Below are 21,883 nucleotides of genomic sequence, written 5' to 3'. Positions count from 1 at the left end.
GACTCAAAGGACAGGACTACAGATTTGAGTAATCTGAAGTAGCTGGTAGGTTCTGAGACGGCCCTGGTATGCACCCTCAAATATGGTAGGTAGGCTTTTATGAGGCTGAGCTACAGTGTGCTCAGCTACAGTGCTCTGCAGGACAATGTTCAGAAATACTTTCCAAATAATGTGTTTATTTAGAAAGAGAATAGAATATGGAGAGCAGGACAGGTGTGGTGGCTCATGCCTATAATCCCAGCACTTTGGGAGCCTGACGGGGGAGGATCACCTGAGGCCAGGAGTTCAAGACCCACCTAGATAACATAACAGAGACCCTCATCTTTACAAAAACAAACAAAAAGAATATGCAGGGCCAGGCACAGTGGCTCACACCTGTAATCCCAGCACTTTGGGAGGCCGAGGCAGGTGAATCACCTGAGGTCAGGAGTTCAAGACCAGACTTACCAACATGGTGAAACCTCGTCTCTACTGAAAATACAAAATTAGCTGGGCATGGTGGCACATGCTTGCAAGCCCAGCTACTTGGGAGGTTGAGCCAAGAGAATAGCTTGAACCTGGGAGGCGGAGCTTGCAGTAAGCTGAGATCGTGCCATTGCACTCCAGCCTGGGCAACAAGAGCAAAACTCTCAAAAAAAAAAAGAATATGCAGAATAACCTACTAAAGCTACAGTGGTTCTACCACACTTAACCAGTTGTTAGTGGTGGTCATTGCAGTTTAAAAGGGTCATGGTGAGAGGCTGAAAAAGAATTAGAAATGATATGGGAAGAATGGTAGAGAGAACTGGGGCTATTTTTCCTGGGGGAAAAAAAGACAACTTAAGTCAGAGAAGTGCTGCCTAGCAACTATTTTCAATTATCTGAAGAGCTAGTGGATTTAATTTATGTGACAACAAAAGACTGAAGTTGGACAAATGGATGACAGTTTATGGATGACAGTTTCAAGGAGCTGGCTTTCATCTCAGTATAAGGGAAAAAAAAATCTTCCAACAATTAGACCTGTCCAGCAATGAAAGAGCCTGTTTCCAGAGAAGGCGAGTTAGCTGTCAGCTGCTATAGAATGGATCCAGCACAGAATGGCCACTTGGATAGAATGACTTAAAATCCCTTCCAATTCTAAGACATTAAGAAATGGAACAAATTATTAAAATTAACACATTCATTGTTATGCATAGTGTTTAGTCTCTAAGAACCCTAGAAAACCAAAACAGAACTGAGCTCCACGGAAAGGAGATCTTGCATTTTTTTCATGCTCCAAGCTAGATCCTTGATCTTTTTTTTTTTTTAAAACTAAGCCACCAAAGTAATACAAGTTTAAAAAAAAAAAAAAGTCTATCTCCCTTTTGGAAAAACTAAATTATGTCCTGAGACAGTATTTATAGCTACCATTTAAGAAAACTGGGAAACTGTACTCATATATACAATCAATATTTTATAGCTCTCTTGTAAACTACATTGGCTGTTCTACCACAGCTATGCAGAAGAAAAAATAAAGAAGCAGCTGAGTTCAAAAAACAAAGCAGACCAGAAGTTGAATCAGATATATCAGCAGCCTAGCATATTAAAAGATCCTGGAAAAAAATCCATCCGATTAGACCTACAGGAAAACTTAGAAAACTGCCCCTCTTAACGATGACATAATTTGTTTCTATTTTTGTTTTTTGAGACAGTCTTGCTCTGTCACCCAGGCTGGAGGTGCAGTGGTGTGATCTTGGCTCACTACAACTTCCGCCTTTCAGGTTCAAGTGATGTTCCTGCCTCAGCCCCCTGAGTAGCTGAGACTACAGGCACAAGCCACCACACCTGGCTAATTTTTGTATTTTTAGTAGAGACAGGGTTTCACCATGTTGGCCAGGCTGGTCTCAAACTCCTGACCTCAAGTGATCCGCCCACCTTGGCCTCCCAAAGTGCTGGGATTACAGGAGTGAGCCACTGCACCAGCCAAGATGACACAACTTTTAAAAAGCAAGTAGGACCAGCCCCAGTGGCTCACACCTGTAATCCCAACACTGTGGGAGGCCAAAGTGGGAGAACTGCTTGAGTCCAGGAGTTCAAGACCAGCCTGGGCAACACAGTGAGACCCCCGTCTTCAAAAGAACTTTAAAATTGGCAGTGTGGTGTTGAGCACCTGTAGTCCCGGCTACATGGGAAACTGAGGTGGGAGGATTGCTAGAGTCTGGGAGGCTGAAGCTGCGGTGAGCCTTGATCACACCACTGTACTCCTCCAGCCTGGGAGATAAAGCAAGACTATTTCAAAAAAATTTTAAAAAGCAATTATGGATTCAAGGAGTCTTCCAAATGAGGAACACACATTACTTTAATGCAAATATTTTTGTTTGGACAAGACCGAACATAAGAGAAGTCCGAGGGAAAACAGACAGCACAACTAATAGTGAGCAAGTGTAGCCTCTGCTGGGTGGTACACACAAACACACACACACACACACACACACACACAGCTTAAATCCCACTGGATTGTGCTAGTGCTTCCATTCAAAGCACCGCATTCACTAAGGAAGATTATAAATGAAATCAAAGCATTAGGACTGCAGAAAAGAAAGAACAAACAATAGAGAAAAGCCTCCTACTTGCCAGGCATTTTACACAGACGACCCTATCTGACCCTCAGGAATCAAGTTTAATTAACTTGCCCCAAAGTTTACAAAGCCAGTAAAAGGTGGAGCCAGAGTTATGCCTGCCTCTAAAGCCCACCTATATTTTCTCTACAGCATATAGCCAACTCCCTGTGCCTACCACTTGCTGTGCCGAAGGCCACCAGATACCTCCACCTGAAACTTCTCACAGGTATGTTAAGCTCATTATCCTCTTCACACCTGGACTGCCCTCCTTGTGTTAAATGGGACTACTTTCCTGGCACAGTCATTCAAGTTCACCCCTTCAAAGGGCAGCACCTGGCTCTGCCCCGCCCACCATTCTCCTACAGTCCTACAGACACTGCCATCACTACCCCCACTCCTCTCACATCCGCTTTTATCCATTACTGTTACCCTAGACTGCATCTAAACTGTTGTGGCACCGTCTTGGCTGTGCTCCAGTTTCCCCCCACTACAATCCACTTCATACTCTGCTACGAGAAACAGCCACCAAAAGGGGTTTGAGGAACTCAATCTGGAATTACATGTAAGCCCCAACTCTACATATAATTCCTCCAACTCTAGATTTCAATGAAGGTTCCTTTTTTTTTTTTTTTTTTTTTCCAGACATGGGATCTGCCTGTTGCCTAGACTGGAACGCAGTGGCTATTCACAGGCAGGATCATCATGCACTACAGCCTTGAACTCCTGAGCTCAAGTGATCCTCCTGCCTCAGCCTCCCAAGTAGCTGGGACAACAGGTGTGGTGTGTGTCATCTCACCTCACAAAGTTCCCTTAATTTTAATTGTCTACTCACAGACATGATACCTACATCAAAAATACCCTGCTTTCACATGTTTCCACCTGCTACTCATCCTTCAAGGCTCGGTTCTAATGCCATCTTTCCCAAAGCTCTCTAACTCTTTTGTCCAGAGGTGTAACAAACAACTATTAAGCAAGGTATGTTAGACACTAGAGGTTTTTTAAATGAACTTAATAAAAGTTCATACAAGTAACTCTTCTCTCTACTGTTCTTAAAAAAGTGTTTTCATTCCTATTTTTATAGCACTCAATATAATTTGCTTTATAAAATAATTGAGTGTACTTTTATCTTGTAAATTGTTGAAGGTAGAGACCATTTCTTACTCTGATTAACAAAATGCTTTTGGAATAGACTGATTTTACAAGTACTTAATAAGTTTAAAGTCTACCCATTTGTCTGCCAATACTGACAGCCTCTTAACTGTTCTCCCTAGTTTCACTCTAGAACCTTCAACCCCAGTTTCCAAATAGCCTGAGTGAGCTATTCAAAATGTGAGCCAGATGTCAGTCCCATGTTTAAAAACAATGGCTACACTGTGGATTAGGCAATGGTGTCTTAGCTATGACACCAAAAGCATAAGCAACAAAAGAAAGAATAGATCATCTGGACTTCATCAAAATCAAAAACTTGTGCTTCCAAGGGAGCCATCAAGAAAGTGAAACAGGATAGGAGAAAATATTTATAAATCATATATCTGATAAGTGACTTGTATCCAGAATATATAAAGAATTCAACAAGAAGACAAATGAGCCAATTTTAAAATGGGCAAAGGATTTGAATGGAATTTCTCCAAAGAAGATATGCAAATGGTAAGCATATGAAAAGAAGTTCAGCATTATTAGTCCTCAGAAAAATACAAATCAAAGCCACAATGAAATACCACTTTATACTCAATAGGGTAGCTAAAATTGAAAGAGAGAGAAAGGGAGGGAGGGAGGGGTGGTTAAAGCAAACTAAATATGACCTGAGAAGGACTCCATACTTCTGTATTTGGGTCCTTGTGAAACCACCTTTGCAAAATTATAACTGAGGAAATTATGACAGTGAAAGAAATCAGACCTAACCGACTCCATCTTGCTTCTAACCTTTAAGCTGCCCTTGTTCATTCCCGGGTGTAGGCCAAACTAACTTTGGGAAGGAATTCAGTACATGGGTTTGACTCTGAAACAAAATTGATTAACAGCCCTTTCCCGAAAAGACCCCTTCTTGCCTGGGGACCAGTCTGCCTTTGCAGGACTAACAAATTAGCTACAAGATAAAAATTACAGTTTAGGGGCCATGCAGCCTCTGGCTCCAAGAGTCCAAACCTCCCCAAATTGCTCCTGGGGATAACATCACTCTGTAAAATCTAAGATCAGTTCTTGAGATATTTTGCAGATCCTGCACTCACTGGATCAGCTGACACCACCCAGACCCATAATCTGGCTCAACAAGTTCTGCCATCCCACCCAAGAACAGAAGACAGCAAGAAAACCTCACTTCAGCCCCCTATGATTCCATCTCCAACCTGACTAATCAGCACTCCCCACTTCCCAGGCCCCACCCGCCAAATTATCTTTAAAAACTCTGATCCTTGAATGCTCAGGGAGATGGATTTGAGTAATAATAAAACGCCGGTCTCCCGTACAGCCAGCTCTACATGAATTACTCTTTCTCCACTGCAATTCCTGTCTTGATAAATCAGCTCTGTCTAGGCAGCAGGCAAGGTGAGCCCATCGGGAGGTTACACTTGTGGACAAACTGCAACCTGGCTTAGGTAGATAAGACTAAAAACCTAATTTAGGAGTATGCGACTATAACAATAGCTGAGTCTTGGCCAATCCCAGTGGCCATACTTCAACCACTCATACACTGCTGTGTGTTCAAACTGTGTTCAAATAAGGCAAACGCCGGGCTGTAACCAATCCAGCCATTCTGTATCTCACTTCTGATTTCTGTAGTCATTTCTCTTTTTTGGTCTATAAATCTTCTTCCACCATGTGGCTGTACTGGAGTCTCTGTGAATCTGCTGTGATTCTGAGGGCTGCCCGATTCGTGAATCATTCATTGCTCAATTAAACTTGGCTGAAGTTTTTCTTTTATCAGAAGGTAAAAGTTGACAATGATGAGAAGAAATTGAAACCTTCGCTCATTGCTGGTGGGGAGGTAAAATGATGCAGCTGCTTTGGATAACAGTTTGGCCCTTCCACAAACTATTAAACGTCGAGTTACCAAATGAACCTGTATTTCTATTCTTAGGTATATACCCAAGAGAAATGAACATTTACATCCACACAAAAACATATACAAATGTCCCATAGCAGGAAACAACCCAAGTGTCCATTAACGAATGAATGGATAAACAAAATGTGGTATACCCATTCAATAAATTATTTGGCAATAAAAATGAATAAAGTACTGATACATACTACAATATAGATAAACCTTGAAAACATGCTAAGCAGCCAGACACAAAAAGTCACATATATTAACATACAACTATCCAGAATAGGCAAATCCATACAAACAGAACTAGAGTAGTAATTGCCTGGGGCTGGGGCAAGGGGGAAATGGGGAGTGACTGCTAATGGGTATAGGGTTTCTTTCTGGAGAAATGAAAATGTTCTGAAATTAGATAGTGGTGACAGTTTTACAACTCTGTAAAATATAGGAAAACCTCTGATTTTTACACTTTTTTTTTTTTTTGTAGAGTCGGGGTTTCACTGTGTTAGCCGGGATGGTCTCAATCTCCTGACCTTGTGATCTGCCCGCCTCGGCCTCCCAAAGTGCTGGGATTACAGGCGTGTGCCACCGTGCCCGACCCTGAGTTGTACACTTTTAAAGAATAAATTTTACTGTATGCAAATTTTATATTCAGTATAGCTGTTACGTATAAATGAAAGTAACAACCTGAAAGCCTTCCATGGATTCGCATCCAGTTACAATGAAGCCCAAACTCCTGGCCATGCCTCAACGCCCTATACCTACCTTTCCAGCCTCCACTTCTACCATCTCCTCCCCACTTACAATGCTCAAGACACCAGCCTCCTCCCCCATCCTCTCCACTTACTGAGAGTTCACTCCTATATTAGGCTCTTTCCACATACTGTTTCCTCCGCCTCAAATCTTGTTTAAGACACTTCTCACTCTATCGCCCAGGCTAGAGGGCAGTGGTGTGACCATAGCTCACTGCAGCCTCCACCTCCTGGGCACAAGTGATCCACCTCAGCCTCCCAGTAGCTGGGACTACAGGCCTGCACCGCCACGTCCAGCTAACTTTATTTTTATTTTCCATAGAGACGGGGTCTCGCTTTGTTACCCAGGCTGGTCTCAAACTCCTAGCCTCAGCAATCCTTCTGCCTTGGCCTCTCAAAGTGCTGGGATTACAGGTGTGAACCACTGTGCCCGGCCTGCTACCAAATCTTCACATGCCTGACTCCTACCCTTATTCAGAGCTCAGCTTAAATATTACCTCCTCAAAGAGGCCTCTAACTTCACAATCTCAAGTAGTCTTCCCACTCTTCCTCACTGTACTATCTCATTTTCTTTAGAGTACTTCCAGAAGATATCAGGTACAAGGCATAAGGTATATGAGGTATCTTATTTTTTGTCTCATCTCTTCTCATCATAGCCTATTAAAACATTAGTTGAACTGAACCGTCATGAAAAAATTTACTATTCAAATGGCAACAGACAATAACTGAAATTATGAAATAGAACATCTTACAAGAGATAATGAATAACAAATTAAAGGTACCAATGGGTATAAGAGAATTTTAGAGAAGAAAATGACCAGTAGCTACAACAGGTGTGGAAAGGCTTCATGGAAGCAATGAGAGTAGAAATGGACTTGAGATTAAAGAAGTGTGAAAGGCATTACAGGCAAAAGGTGCATGTGAACAAAGCACTCCTTGCTGCCTTGTCTATGACCCCCATGTGCACCGCCATGCCTCCTGGGAACGTAATGTAGAACTTAGAGCTCAAACCCTAGACTGTCAGTACCTCAAAGACAGAGAACAAGTTTTACTTTTTTGCACGCCTCCCCATACCTAATGCTGGGACATGTGACGAATGGGACAAATGAATAATAAAATAACACCAAGTTCAGGCATTATTCCTGAACTCTTACCATTATGATGAAAAGCAATTTCTACCTCCTCACAACCAAATGGCTTCTATTTTTGACCTCCTTTGGTCCTTTTGATCATGGGAGGAGGAAGTCAGTGCTTCCTTTTTTAGGTTTTTTTAAAAAAATGTTTTAGGGACAGAACAACAACAACAAAAAGTACATCCCTCTGTCCTACCCTTAAAGGGCCTTCTGAGCCTCAGCATACTTGTTCCCTGCTATCCATGGTGCTATGGTCTGAACGTGCCCCCCAGATTCATATGCTGAAACTTAATAACCAATGTGATAGTATTAAGAGGTGGGGCCTTTAAGTGGTCATAAGGGCTCCTCCCCTGTAGTGTGGTGGCTCATGCCTGTAATTCTAGCATTTTGAGAAGCTGATGCAGGCAGATCACCTGAGGCCAGAAATTCAAGACCAGCCTGGGCAATATAGTGAGACCTTGTCTCTACCAAAAATTTAAAAATTAGCCAGGTGTGGTGGCATGCACCTGTAGCCCCTGCTATTCTGGAGGCTGAGACAGGAGTACTGCTTGAGCCCAGGAGTTCCAGGCTGCAGTGAGCCAATATTGCACCACTCCACTCTAGCCTGGGCAACAGAGCAAGACTTCACCTCCAAAAACAAAAACAAAAACAAACAAAAAAAAACCACAAAAACAATAAATTAAGTCTTGTGTCCCTTTTTTTTTTTTTTTTTTTTTTTTTTTTTGAGACGGAGTCTCGCTCTGTCACCCAGGCTGGAGTGCAGTGGCGCAATCTCGGCTCACTGCAAGCTCCGCCTCCCGGGTTCACGCCATTCTCCTGCCTCAGCCTCTCCGAGTAGCTGGGACTACAGGCGCCCGCCACCACGCCCGGCTAATTTTTTGTATTTTTTAGTAGAGACGGGGTTTCACCGCGGTCTCGATCTCCTGACCTCGTGATCCACCCGCCTCGGCCTCCCAAAGTGCTGGGATTACAAGCGTGAGCCACCGCGCCCGGCCATAAGTCTTGTGTCTTATAAAAGAGGCTTCATCACCTTGGGAGTCTGAGGCAGGAGAACTGCCTGAGTATAGGAGCTCAAAACCAGCCTGGTCAACAAAGTGAGACCCTGTCTCTAGTGGAAAATTTTAAAAATTAGAAAAAATAAAATCAAAGAAGCTTAATGTGGCCTTTAGCCCTTTTCCCCTTCCATCCTTTCTGCCATGTGAGAATACAAAGTTCAAGGTGCAACCTTGGAAGCAGTCAACAGGCCTTACTGGACACCAAACCTGCCAGCACCTTCATCTTGGAATTCCCAGCCTCCAGAAATGTGAGAAATACATTTCTGTTGTTTATAATTACTCAGTCTCAGGTTATAGCCACACAAACAGACTAAGACACACTGTCCCTACATGGCACTTATAAGACATGAGTATTTCACTAGTTTCTAGAGTACTCAGATGTCAGCACGACATAATGGGAAGAAGTTTAATCCTAGCTATGGAGCCCTAGGTTTGAATGCTAGTTTCTCTTTAACTAGCTGCTTGACTTAGGACAAGTTACTGAACCTTTCTGAGGCCACATATTTGTCACTCAACTTTTTTTTTTTTTTTTTTTTTTTTTTGAGACATAGTCTCACTCTGTTGCCCAGGCTGGAGTGCAGTGGTACGATCTTGGCTCACTGCAACCTCCACCTCCTGGGTTCAAGCGATTCTTGTACCTCAGCCTCTTGAGTAGCTGGGACTACAGACGCACACCACCATGCCCAGCTAATTTTTATATTTTTAGTAGAGATGGGGTTTCATCATATTGGCCAGGCTGGTTTTGAATTCCTGACCTTGTGATCCACCTGCCTGGGCCTCCCAAACTGTTGGGATTACAGGTGTGAGCAACACGCCCGGCCAACTTTTTTTTTTCTTTTTTGAGACAGGGTTTTGCTCTGTTGCCCAGACTGGGGTGCAGTGGCTCAAACACAGCTCGCTGTAGCCTCACTATAGACTCACTGTAGCCTCCCGGGCTCAGGCAATCCTCCCACCTCAGTCTCCCAACTAGCTGGGACTACAGGCATGTGCCACCATACTGGTTAACTCTGTTTATTTTTTGTAGAGACAGGGTCTTGCCATGTTGCCCAGGCTGGTCTCAAACTCCTGGGCTCAAGTGATCCATCCGCCTTGGCCTCCCAAAATGCTGGGATTACAGGCGTGAGCCACTGCACCTGACCAAGTTAGTTACTCAACCTTTCTGAGGCCGTTTATTTATTTGTAAAGCAAATGATATAACAAAAACTGCTCTGGAGATCTGTGAGGGAATTAGAGATAATATGCATTCATTAGTCAGTCCAGGGCCTGGCAGTTGTTTCGCCCACTGCAAATGTTGGTTATGACCAAGTCACAAGAATTATAAAATGCCAGGGTCACAGGTTACTGCTGCCCAGACAGAAGGTGCTGAAGATCAGAAAATAGTTGATTTCTAGCTTCTTGGAAGCTAGATGATAAACAAGAATGACTCTGCATTATTTCAGTATTATCTATCTGGCTAAGTAAGGGATGCTTGCTGCTGGATCTGTTGTTTAACTAGTACAAAAACTCTCAGAACTTAGAGGTGAGACTGTTAAAATATAACATCAGCCATTTAAATTCAACTACATGAAGCTGTACAAACAAGACCTTTTGTACTATGTCTTAAAGGCCAACCTGAGAGCTTAAACATCAAGTGGAGGAGGTAAAATATGCAGAGTAATCCAAAAGCCTCTATTATCTACTCACGCTTTTTAAAAAAAATCTAGTTTGGGCCGGGTGCAGTGGCTCACACCTGTAATCCCAGCACTTTGGGAGGCCGAGGCAGGCGGATCACCTGAGGTCAGGAGTTCAAGACCAGCCTGGCGAACATGGTGAAACCCTGTCTTTATTAAAAACGCAAAAAAAAAAAAAAAAAACTTAGCAGGTCATGGGGGCAGGAGCCTGTAGTCCCAGCTACTCAGGAGGGTGAGGCACAAGAATCGCTTGAACCCAGGAGGCAGAAGTTGCAGTGAGCCAAGATCACACGACTAGCCTGGGCAACAGAGTGAGGCAACAGAGTGGGCAACAGAGTGAGGCTCCGTCTCAAAGAAAAAAAAATCTAGTTTGCTAAAGGAGAATACATGGTTGAGATATCTGATCCATTGTCCACTGTGAAAGTACATCATCTAAAAAACTTACGAAATGTCCAAGTCCTCAAACCTTCTCACAATGTGCACCAATACAGATTGTTAAAGCGCAGACTAGCATAATATAATACCATTTAACAATTTACTTGGTAGATTTTGAAGGGAACAGGTAATTCGACATGCCTTTCAGAATGGGTGAATTTATAGTTAACAGTGTGAAGCCCAATTTACTAGTTTTAGGATTGTTTGCCATCCTTCAGTTCCAGAAGTTAAAAGCCGAAGTTTACATGCATATACTACAATGCCACTATGTTTATGTATATCTTAAAGGCAAGCACAAGTAATGAGGGCTGGAAAGGTGATATGCTGCAGGCATGATAACCCTTTCCTTTGACAATGTCATTAGAGATGGATGTGGACTAAAATAGTAATAGAAAAGGTAAGGCCAAGCCATAAAAGCAAGGACCTCTTGTGGACCATAAACAAACCCTAGAAGAGGAGTTTCAGGTATGCTGTGACAATGACCATGCCATCTTTTTGTAGCTGTACTCATTTGTCAAAACTCAGCTCAGGAATCGCCTCCTCTAAAAAGCCTTCCCAAATCTCACCCCCTCCTAAATGCTGGGTTAGCTGCCTCTTCTGTAAGCATGCACATCTTGCAGCCTCAATTAATTTTTTTTTCTCGGACACAGGGTCGTGCTCTGTTGCCCAGGCTGGAGTGCAGTGGCATGATCACAGATCACTTCAACCTCAACCTCCTGGGCTCAAGTGATCCTCCCGCCTCCTGAGTAGCTGAGACTACAGGTGTGCACAACCACACCCAGCTAATTTTCTTACATTATTTTTAGTAAAGATGAGGTCTTGCTATGTTATCCAAGCTGGTCTTGGACACTTGGTCTCTGGAAATCCTCCAGCCTCATCCTCCCAAAGTGCTGAGATTACAAACGTGAACCACCACACCCAGCACAACTGTGTTATTTTCTTCTTGTTTGCTTGCCTGTCTGACTGCCTGCCTCCACCAAAAAACAGCAGCTCCTTCAGGAACAGACCTTGTTTCACCTCTTTGCATCCCACAAGCCAAGATTGCCTGGCACTCAAACATTTGTTGAAAGACACATTTACCAGGACATTCAGTGCAGCATGCTCTGTATATCGAATGACTATAAATAACCTAAATTCCAATCAACAGGGGACTGATTAAATTGTGGTCCCAGGACTCCTGTGAGTCCATGAGAACTTTTCAAGGGTCCATGAGTTCCCCTTTAATTACATGTGTATAAAGCCAGATGTTCTTCAAATACTTTAACCAAAACAACATAGCACCAAAGACTGAATGAAGAACCAGATATGAGAATAGTTTTCTTCTATTAGGCCAGAAAGATTTGCAAATGTGCAAAAGCAACAGTACTTTTCTCATTAGATTTCATTTTGGAAAATAGTTAATTTTCATAGAAATCTGTTAACATACAGTGGATTATTGTTATTTTTGATGAATTAATATTTTTAAATTTTCTCAATTTTTTTTTTTTTTTGAGACACAGTCTCGCCCTGTCATCCAGGCTGGAGTGCGGTGGCGCAATCTTGGCTCCCTGCAACCTCCGCCTCCTGGGTTCAAGCAATTCTCAAGCAAATCTCAGCCTCAGGAGTAGCTGGGATCACAGGCACGCGCCACCACGCCCAGCTAATTTTTGTATTTTTAGTAGAGACAGGGTTTCACCATGTTGGTCAGGCTGTTCTCAAACTCCTGACCTCATGATCCGCCTGCCTCGGCCTCCCAAAGTGCTGGGATTACAGGCATGAGCCATCGCGCCCGGCAAATTTTCTCAATTTTAATTTCAAATCCATTTAACATCTATATGTATAACCCACATAAACAAAGCTTCTTTGGTTCTCGATTTTCAAATGTGTTAAAAAGGACCTGAGGCCAAAACGTAAGAGAAAGGCTAAATACACTATGCTATATCTGTACAATAAAAGATAATGCAGACATCTTTTTAAAAGAATAAAGTAAACTGATACATGCTGATGGAAACCACTATCTAAGCTTTACTGCTAAGTTTTTCTTAAGTTCAATACAAAGAACAAATGTGTACATTAAAAAAAAAGAGGCACTGCTATACACACATAAATGCTATAGATATATGACAAAATCTTTGGATGCACATCCAAAAAAAGTTAAAAGCAGATGCCCCTGTGGAGAGAAACTGGGGAACCAAGAGTCAGGGATAGGCATGAAACTTTCCACTCTATTCCCAGTGTATTATTTGAAAATTTTACCATCTGCATGTACCTGTATTACCTTTTCAAAATTAAAAATGGAATAACAAATTATATTTGAACACTGGAATTGTACATGAGTATTTAACTCACATTAAAAAACAGTATTTAACAGAATTGGAAAATATTAGATGATAGATTGTTAAAGCAAGCAATTTTCAAAACAGTAATACTATAATACGATGCAATAATAATGTAACTCAAAATGTGTGTGTGTGTGTGTGTGTGTGTGTGTGTGTGTGTGTGTGTGTGTGTGTTCCTGAAAAAGTCTAGAAGGATACGCTGTATATAAAAGTATTAGCACTGTGGATGGTGGCTCATGCCTGTAATCCCAGCACTTTGGGAAGCCAAGGCGGGCAGATCACTTGAGGTCAGGAGTTCGAGACCAGCCTGGCAATATGGTGAAACCCCGTTTCTACTAAAAATACAAAAAATTAAGCCAGGCATGGTAGCAAGTGCCTATAATCCCAGCTACTTGGGAGGCTGAGGCAGAAGAATCACTTGAACTCGGGAGGTGGAGGTTGCAGTGAGCCAAGAGCTGAGAACATGCCACTGCACTCTGGCCTAGGCGACAGAGCGAGACTCCATCTAAAAAAAAAAAAAAGTATTAGCAATAACTTTTCCTTCCAGTTGGTAAGTTACAAGTGATTGTTTTCATCTTTCTAAACTTTTGCTAACTTATACATATTATTTCTATAATCAGAAAATCAGTTTATATATATGCTACATATATCCATACCTAAATAAAATATTTTTCATTTTATTTTTTTATTTACTTTTTGAGACAGAGTCTTGCTCTGCCACCCAGGCTGGAGTACAGTGGCGCAATCTCAGCTCACTGCAACCTCCGCCTCCTGGATTCAAGCGATTGTCCTGCCTCAGCCTCTCAAGTAGCTGGGACTATAGGCACACGCCACCAAGCCCAGCTAATTTTTGTATTTTTAGTAGAGACAGAGTTTCACCATGTTGGCCAGGCTGGTCTCAAACTCCTGGCCTAAATTAAACATTTATTAAGCCAAAAAGTACACAAATAAAGTAGCACCTATAAACTACCAAGAACTGGAGCGAATATTTGTAAGCTATGTTTAAAACTCTCCCTATGTCAGCCGGGTGTGGTGGCTCACACCTGTAATCCCAGCACTTCGGGAGGCCGAGGCAGGTGGATCACCTAGGCCAGGAGTTCAAGACCAGCCTGGCCAACATGGTGAAGCCCTGCCTCTGCTAAAAATACAAAAATTAGCTGGGCATGGTGGTGGGTGCCTGTAATCCCAGCTACTTGGGAGGCTGAGTCAGGAGAATTGCTTGAACCCAGGAGGCAGAGGTTGCAGTGAGCCAAAATCGCGCCACTGCACTCCAGCCTGGGTGACAAGAGCAAGACGTCTTAAAAAAAAAAAAAAATTCCCTCTATGATTTAAGTTCTATTTTGGCCAGTAGTTTTATTCCTAGAAACCTATCCCAAAGAAAGTACATTTGTCCAGTGATTTGTACACAATGACATTTGTAAGAACATTCTTCGTTTGTTTAAATGTTTATTTTACGTACAAAGAACTATCATGGTTTTTTATTGGGTAGATGCCATGGATAATCCTTTGAAGGAAGATCATTTAGTCCAACTTAATAAAACTGATATCGTTCGTGTACTGATGGAAACACTGGCAGCACGTATTGAGGCCATATTTCTGGATCAGACAGCGCCAGTTTGAACAGACGCGACAAGAGCGAGAACCCTGGCTGAATTTTCAAAAGTGGCTCCAGTACAGCTGCTGGTGACCCATCTTGCTCTCAGGAGTGCAACAAGGTAAAAGGAAGGAGCTAGCCCACGCATGTGCTCTTCCAAGGGCATTCCTAATCAGCAAAGTATGCAAATAACCCAAATGTTCCACAAAAGATTGGTTAGACACATTCTAGTTCATTCAACTCTATAGCACATTCACCCAGGCAGGCACTCGGGGCAAAATCCTAGGATTCATTGTAGACTTCTTTCTCTCCATCACCTCTCACAACCAATTCATTATGTCCAGTCAGCTCTGCCTTCATACATATCCTCCTTTATTTCTCTCCTCCTTTGCCACCAACAAGTTCAAACCACAGGCCACTCTCCTCATCCATACTGGTCTCCCTCTTGCTCACCTGAGTCACCTCTCCACACAGCAGGCAAAAGATCAACTTTTAGAAAGTAAATCTTTTCATGTCATTGTCCTATGTAAAACCCTTCCTTGACTTTCCAGTGCCCTTGGAATAAAATCCAATCCTTACCAGGATCCCCCAGGCTCTACCTGATCTGGCACCTGCTCGTCTCTCTGACCTGACCTATTTCCACATCCCTTCTACTTGCTAGGCTCCAAACATACTGCCACTTCTTTGTGTTCTTCAGACACGCTATGCTAATTCCCACCTTAGGGCCTTTGCACTTGCTGTTCCTTCTTCCTGGAACACTCTGTTCCTAATCATCACAAGCTCATTGTTTACGGTATGAATAAGGACATTCACCTCCTGGAGAGGCCTTCCCTAATCACACAACCTAAGACAGTCACCTTTAATTTATTTAAATTACCCTTAAGGAATTAAGGTAACTTTTACTTGCTGCTTTCATTTCTTCTACCATTTTACATTCTCTAAATTTTGTACAAGGCATGATTTTGATCAGAAAAAAACTACTTCTAAAAAATGATCCTGGCCAGGCATGGTGGCTCACACCTGTAATCTCACCATTTTGGGAGGCCGAGGCAGGCAGATTGCCTGAACTAAGGGGTTCAAGACCAGCCTGGGCAACACATAGAAACCCTATCTCTACAAAAAAATATGAAATTATCCGGGCATGGTGGCGCATGCCTGTAGCCCCAGCTACTTAAGGGGCTAAGGTAAGACAATCACTTGAGCCCGGGAAGTCAAGGCCACAGTGAGCCATGTTCATGCCACTGCACTCTAGCCTAGGTCACAGAGTGAAACTATGTCTCAAAAAGAAGAAGAAAAAAAAATCCCACTGGAAGAATGTGCAAAGATTCAGATGTACATGTGGCTAAGGCAGACATACTGTCATGGAATGCCTTATTCAAGTCACAAATAGTGTTCTTCAAATATGTGTGAAAATCCTCAAAGAAACCAAAAAAGCAATAATAATAAGTGGATATGGAGTGGACCTTTGGACTGGAGAGGTCTCAAAACCAGTCAGACTCTTGCTTGACCTGTGCTACATCCTGAGTCTCACCAAGCTGGGGGGGACATGGAATAGAATATACTCTAGAAACCCTGTAATAAGCCAAGACTCTGTATGATCTATAAAAAGGATAACTATTGAAACCTGTTTTAGATACATTGTTGAACTCTGGCTCCCAAGTCTCTCCAATACAATGTTTCTATCTTCCAGTTCTCGGAAGTTTTCCCTCTTACATAAGACACACATTTATACTTAATGAGCACCAAAAAAAACCCTGAGCCCTCTGAACTAGGCCATCTTTTCAAAAAGAGGCTGGGCCCATAGACTAACTTGAAATGCTAGCCCCATCAGCAAAACTCCAGCAAGAGCCGCAGTTAATACTGAGAGCAGAGGCCAGGTGTGGTGGCTCACGCCTGTAATCCCAGCACTTTGGGAGGCCGAGGCAGGCAGATCACGAGGTCAGGAGTTCAAGACCAGCCTGGCCAATATGGTGAAACCCATCTCCACTAAAAATACAAAAATAGCCACGCATGGTGGTGTGTGCCTGTAGTCCCAGCTACTCTGGAGGCTGAGGCAGAAGAATCGCTTGAACCTGGGAGGCGGAGTTTGCAGTGAGCCAAGACTGTGCCACTGCGCTCCAGCCTGGGTGACAGTGTGAGACTCCGTCTCAAAAAAAAAAAAAAAAAAAAAAAAAACAACAAAAAAAAAAATATATATATAGAGAGAGAGAGAGAGAGCGCGCAGAAACAGGTTTGTTCCTTAACATCTTTTATCTCAATTAAGTCCAAGATGCTTCCAAATGGAGATGTGCCAGTTTTCCTGCACCTGAGATAGTAGATCCAGTATAATGTGGTTTTAAAAAATACCACTATCTCCAACCTTTAAAACAGGATTTGCATATCCTTTAGATATGACCCAATAAAAGAATCTATCATTAAATATCAGAATTTGATCAGAATTTGTAATAGGACTCACTCAATAGAGTGCCAGTCCCTGTGTGTGTGTGCGTGTGTATACTCATACGTACATGTGCATACCCATACACACACAGAGAAAAGCTAATATTCCTTATAACAGAGGGTAAGACCCAACTCCTGGCAATCTAAGAGAACTCTCCCTTCTATTTACTCTTGCAGTGTGCTAAAGAAAATCTGAGCCAAAGATATGGGGGTGACTCTTCAAATGAGGTATCTGATAAGCCTCAGCCTGTACCACTCTAGGCAGTGTAGAAAGGGCCAATGGGTGACAGCTATCATGAAGCTAATCTCAGATCCATATTAAGTACAAACTTTTACCATAAATCAGAGCTAATTAAACAAAATGGACTCTATGCTATAGGTTGCTTGACTTCTGGACTAAGATATACTGTCTAGAATTTGCGACCCAGGCCTTTAACACAGACTTGGTAAGCTCCTTTTATACATTAGGTACTTCGCCTGATCCCTGTCCTCCAAGTTTCAGAGTGGAAATTGTACAATGGTACAGGCAGAAAGAACAAAAGGCCCAAGAATGGGTCAGGTGCAGTGGCTCACACCTGTAATCCCAACATTTTGGGAGACTGAGCCAAGAGTTTGAGACCAGCCTGGGCACTAAAGCAAAACCCCATATCTATAAATAATGATAAAATAAAAGAGGCACAAGATTATCTTAAATAATGCTATTGCCCCCAGCACCTAGAACATTGACGCACAGCAGCCACTCAGCAGATATCTTACTGGGTGTGAGACAGGCATTTTTACACTGCATGATATGTGACTGCAACGTTAGAATCAATAAGACATGTGCAGAGGAGGCCAGGTGCAGTGGCTCACATTTGTAATCCCAGCACTTTGGGAGGCCAAGACGGGTGGATCATCTAAGGTCCCGAGTTCGCGACCAGCCTGGCCTCAAACCTTCGTAGGGATGGTGAAACCCTATCTCTACGAAAAATACAAAAATTAGCCGGGCCTGGTGGCAGACGCCTGTAATCCCAGCTACTTGGGAAGCTGAAGCAAGAGAATCGCTTGAACCCGGGAGGCGGAGGTTGCAGCGAGCCGAGATAGCGCCACTGCACTCCGGCCTGGGTGACAGAACAGACTCGTCTCAAAAAAAAAAAAAAGTTATGTGCAGAGGAAAGAGATGAATTCTGCCAGAGCAGGTAAGGGAAGACTTCCAAGAAGCAATGACATCAGAATGGCCCTTTCCTGAAAGAGCAGCTTTTCACCAGGCTGCAGGAGGAGGAAAGCCATGCAGACAAGAGTGTGCCCAAATCCAGGCTGGAGCAGATGGCCGGAGCTACTTTCCAATTCAAATTCCTACACGGTTCTATTTCCTGGGTTTTTGTTGTGCTTCATCGTCTCCTTCAAACCTTCCATTATAAAGGGTACATACAGAAGAAGTGGTTGTGCTTCCCACCAGGAAATCAGCTAAAAGCAAACAGCAGGTAACAGACAGAAAAATAAATACCGTGGAATGGAATGTTTTATTTACCAGGCAGTAAGCCTATAAGATTCTCAGACCTTCTGAGAGGGAAAAATAATCCGATAACCCGAAAGTTCACTAGAAACAAGCCACTTTCAAAACAAATTGCTGTCCTTTATTTTTCTTATTTCTTTGATAAAGTTTTTTTTTTCATTGGCTCATGCAAAAAGCTGCTTGATTCCCAACAGAAAAAAGAAAATCTAAACATTTCAGTCACTTCTCACTCCAGGGAGGATCACTGGGGAGGAAATGAACGCATTCGAAAGAGAATGAAAACTAAAATTTAGAACACAGGAAAGTTGAAATAAAAAAGAGAGAGAGAGAGAACAAAGGAAAAGAGCAAATGGAAAATTTTCAAAGCCCCTAAGAAAGTGCAGAAATAAGCTATTCCCATCACACTCTCTTTAAAAATGGAAAGGGTTATGAGTCCAGTCCCAGGATGGACAGTGTGAAGCCCTTCATTCCAGAAGGAGACAAGTCACCTAGTCAGGTACAGAGAATTATGGAACGGGCTCATAGAAGGAAACAAGTCACCTAGTCAGGTACAGAGAATTATGGAACGGGCTCATAGAAGGAAACAAGTCACCTAGTCAGGTACAGAGAATTATGGAACGGGCTCATAGAAGGAAACAAGTCACCTAGTCAGGTACAGAGAATTATGGAACGGGCTCATCTCTTCTCACTGTCTTCCTTCACTGACTCCATGCTCCTACCATGAAGAAGCCCAACCTAAACACCAAACCCTTAGGATGAGTGCCAGCCTTCCCTCTCAGGCCACTCTCTCCTGAAACCCCAGCATTCCAAGAATAAAATGCATTTGAATGTATTAAAATCAAAATAGGCGCACTTGAGGTAACAATACCCACAACAGAAAACTCAAGTGCAATCTGGTACACATAATTCTTCCTTTTGAGATATGGGGATGGGGGAAGAGTTTCCTGTAAAAGTCCGCTTTTTCAACCTGCTTAAGAGATAAGGAATAAAACTCCGGAGATACTTCTTAATTCCTTGCTTTTAAGCTTTCCTTTTGTTTTCCGGTACTGTCCTCCACCTTCCTTTTCAAACCACTCTGTGCTTCTGAAATGCAGATCCCCGGATAATTAGTCCATGATGGGCAATAACCAGCCCGGACACCCTTGAGAAGTACAGCGACAGTAAAGGACCCCTGCTGGGAAGAACAACTTTTCATAAAGGAGTTGCTAATTACCAGCATCTCCATCCCAGAAGGGTTAAGAGCTTCGCAGCAGCACAACCGCTACCTCTCGCCTTTTAACGCCAATTCTTTTGGAACTGGTGTGAACGTGGAGTGGGAGGAGAAGGGGAAAGGGACGCACTCAACCCCGTCAGACTAAGAAATCAGGCGATCTACAGATCCCCAAGTTCACCACGCCAGCCAAAGGAGGCACCTCATGCCAAGGGAGGCTGCTCAAGAAACCATTTCCAGGAAAGCTGCATTCAAAATGTAATTTATCACAACGAGTCTCCTCCGAGTCTCCTGACGGCCAGGCCCGGCGGCTTTGGGAGGAGGGGGAGTTGCTGGGGAAGGGTTTACCTTAGAAGGCGACAGCGAACAGACAGGCCTTTCAAAGCCACCGAGGGCTCTGCCCCGAGGCCCGAGGCTGCGTGGAGGGGCTGGAGAGGCGCGAGGCTGCGAGCCCCCCGGCGCCACAGGTTCCCCGGCGCGCGGCCCCGCCCGACTGCCACAGGTGGGCGGCGCTCCGCCTCTGGGCTCCCGCGGGAGGGGGCGCGCGGCTCTCTAGGGACTCGGGGGAGGGGGCCGGGGCTAAGGGGTACGAGGGCGGCTCTGCCTTAAGGAGGGCAGCGTGAGACGGAAGCTCCGGGTTTTCCCTGCCTAGTTCTCGTTCCCTTGGCCGGGTGGCTCGGGCTTTTCCTCGCGGCAAGAGGAGCGGTGGAGAGAGGAGCCGCGGGCACCTCCCACCGGCCGCCCCTGGAGCCTCGGCCTCCTCCCCGGGCGCGGTTAAGCCGCGCGGCCGCCAGCTGCATGCGCCCCGGCACGTACGAGCCTGCAAGACCACACGCGGGCGGGGGAAGGGCGCCGCGATCGGGGAGCCCCAGTCCCTCCAGGGCCTCACCCCAGCCCAGCGCGGCTCGCCCCCGGCCCTCGTCCCCGCAGCCCCTCACCGGTGTTGGCCTTGATGTTCTCCCGCAAGAAGTGGCCGCTGGAGAGATGCTGGAGGCCAAAGTTCTCGGCGATCCTCTGACACACGGTGCCCTTGCCCGAGCCGGGCGGCCCGAGGATGACCGCGCGCAGGAGTTTGGAAGCCATTGCCTTCGAGAGGAGGGGGACGGTCAAACGCGCAGCCCCGACCGCGGCCCCGGAGGGAGCCCCGGGAACTTTGTTTCTCGGCCCCCTACCTCTGGCACCCTCCGCTCTCACTGGGACTCGCCGGCCGCCCCTACAGGGGGAAGGAGAGACTTTTAAGACAACCCCTCCCCTCAGCCCAGCGCCGGGACCGAGTCGCAGGCGGAGTGAGCGCCACGCTACACCTCCCCGCCCTCCTCCACCTCCTCGCCCTCCTCCACCTCCTCGCCCCCACGCAGAGCTGCTGGAGCGCGCCGTGCCCCGCCCTGCCGACTCGGCCTCCAGGGGTCAGAGGTCGGCCCGGCCAGTCCCACCTTCATCCTTTCCTCCAGCTCGCTCCCCACGCCGCGTCCGAGAAGTGGGCCGGGCGGCCGGACATCCCCAAGCCAGTCTCCGCCGAGCCGGGGAAGCTGGCACAAGGGGGATGACTCAAAGCCAGCCCCCGCCGCCCCACGCACCGGGCGGCCTAGGGGCTGAGCCCCTGCCGGGTCCTCGCACGTGGGCAACGTGTGGTCTGCGTCTCGCCCCCTCCCCGGCGGCTGTCACATCCCCCGGAGTCTCAGCTGCCGCCGCTGCCCGCCGCCCGCGCGCGCTCGGAGGGGCCCACCTCCGCCCGGGGTTGGCGGATGCGCTCCCCGGCCGTGGGGCGCGCGACGAGCCCGAGCCCCGCGCCTCGCCACCAAAAGCAATCAAATAAACACACACCTTGGCTGGAGGCAGCACTCCGAGAGGCTTCCAGCCCGGATCCTGCAGGGCGGCGCCGCCTCCGCCCGCCCAGTCGCGGAGCCCCGGCCGGCCGCGCGGGACTCGCGCCTTACGTAAGCTCGGGAGACCGGCTCCGCGAGCCGCTGGCCGCCGCCCCCTCCCCTCCCCTTCCCTCCACTTCACTCCCACCCAGCCTGCCTGGCCCACGTGCTCCCTGCGACCCAGCGAGGGCTGCGGGGGCGAAGCGAGGTGCAGACCACGCGAGGTAGAGAAACCCCTTTTTTTCTTTCGCGGTCGCCTGGGGACCGCGGTCTATACTGCAAGGGAAGGGAAAAATAC

General features: G+C 45.4%; 1 protein-coding gene and 1 pseudogene across 4 annotated transcripts in view; both read right to left on the bottom strand.

Moving 5' to 3' along the window:
* Window positions 1-21,655, bottom strand: part of AK4 (adenylate kinase 4) — an 84,800-nt gene extending 63,145 nt beyond the window's left edge. Inside the window, exons 1-2 of one of the 4 annotated variants that reach the window (XM_030812959.1) lie at window positions 21,545-21,655; window positions 20,659-20,933 (exon numbers count right to left, since the gene is read on the bottom strand). In XM_030812959.1, coding sequence (XP_030668819.1) covers window positions 20,659-20,803 — 145 coding nt within the window. In that variant the 5' untranslated portion in view covers window positions 20,804-20,933; window positions 21,545-21,655. The other 3 variants (XM_030812960.1, XM_030812961.1, XM_030812962.1) reach the window with 3 other exon arrangements.
* On the bottom strand, window positions 14,331-14,674 carry LOC115835157 (annotated as a pseudogene).
* Window positions 21,656-21,883: the final 228 nt, after the last annotated feature.

The sequence above is a fragment of the Nomascus leucogenys genome, chromosome 5 (genome assembly GCF_006542625.1).
Source record: "Nomascus leucogenys isolate Asia chromosome 5, Asia_NLE_v1, whole genome shotgun sequence".
Lineage (NCBI taxonomy): Eukaryota > Metazoa > Chordata > Mammalia > Primates > Hylobatidae > Nomascus > Nomascus leucogenys.
The sequence above is the reverse complement of the archived record's forward strand: the minus strand, read 5'-3'. Positions and strand labels throughout refer to the sequence as shown.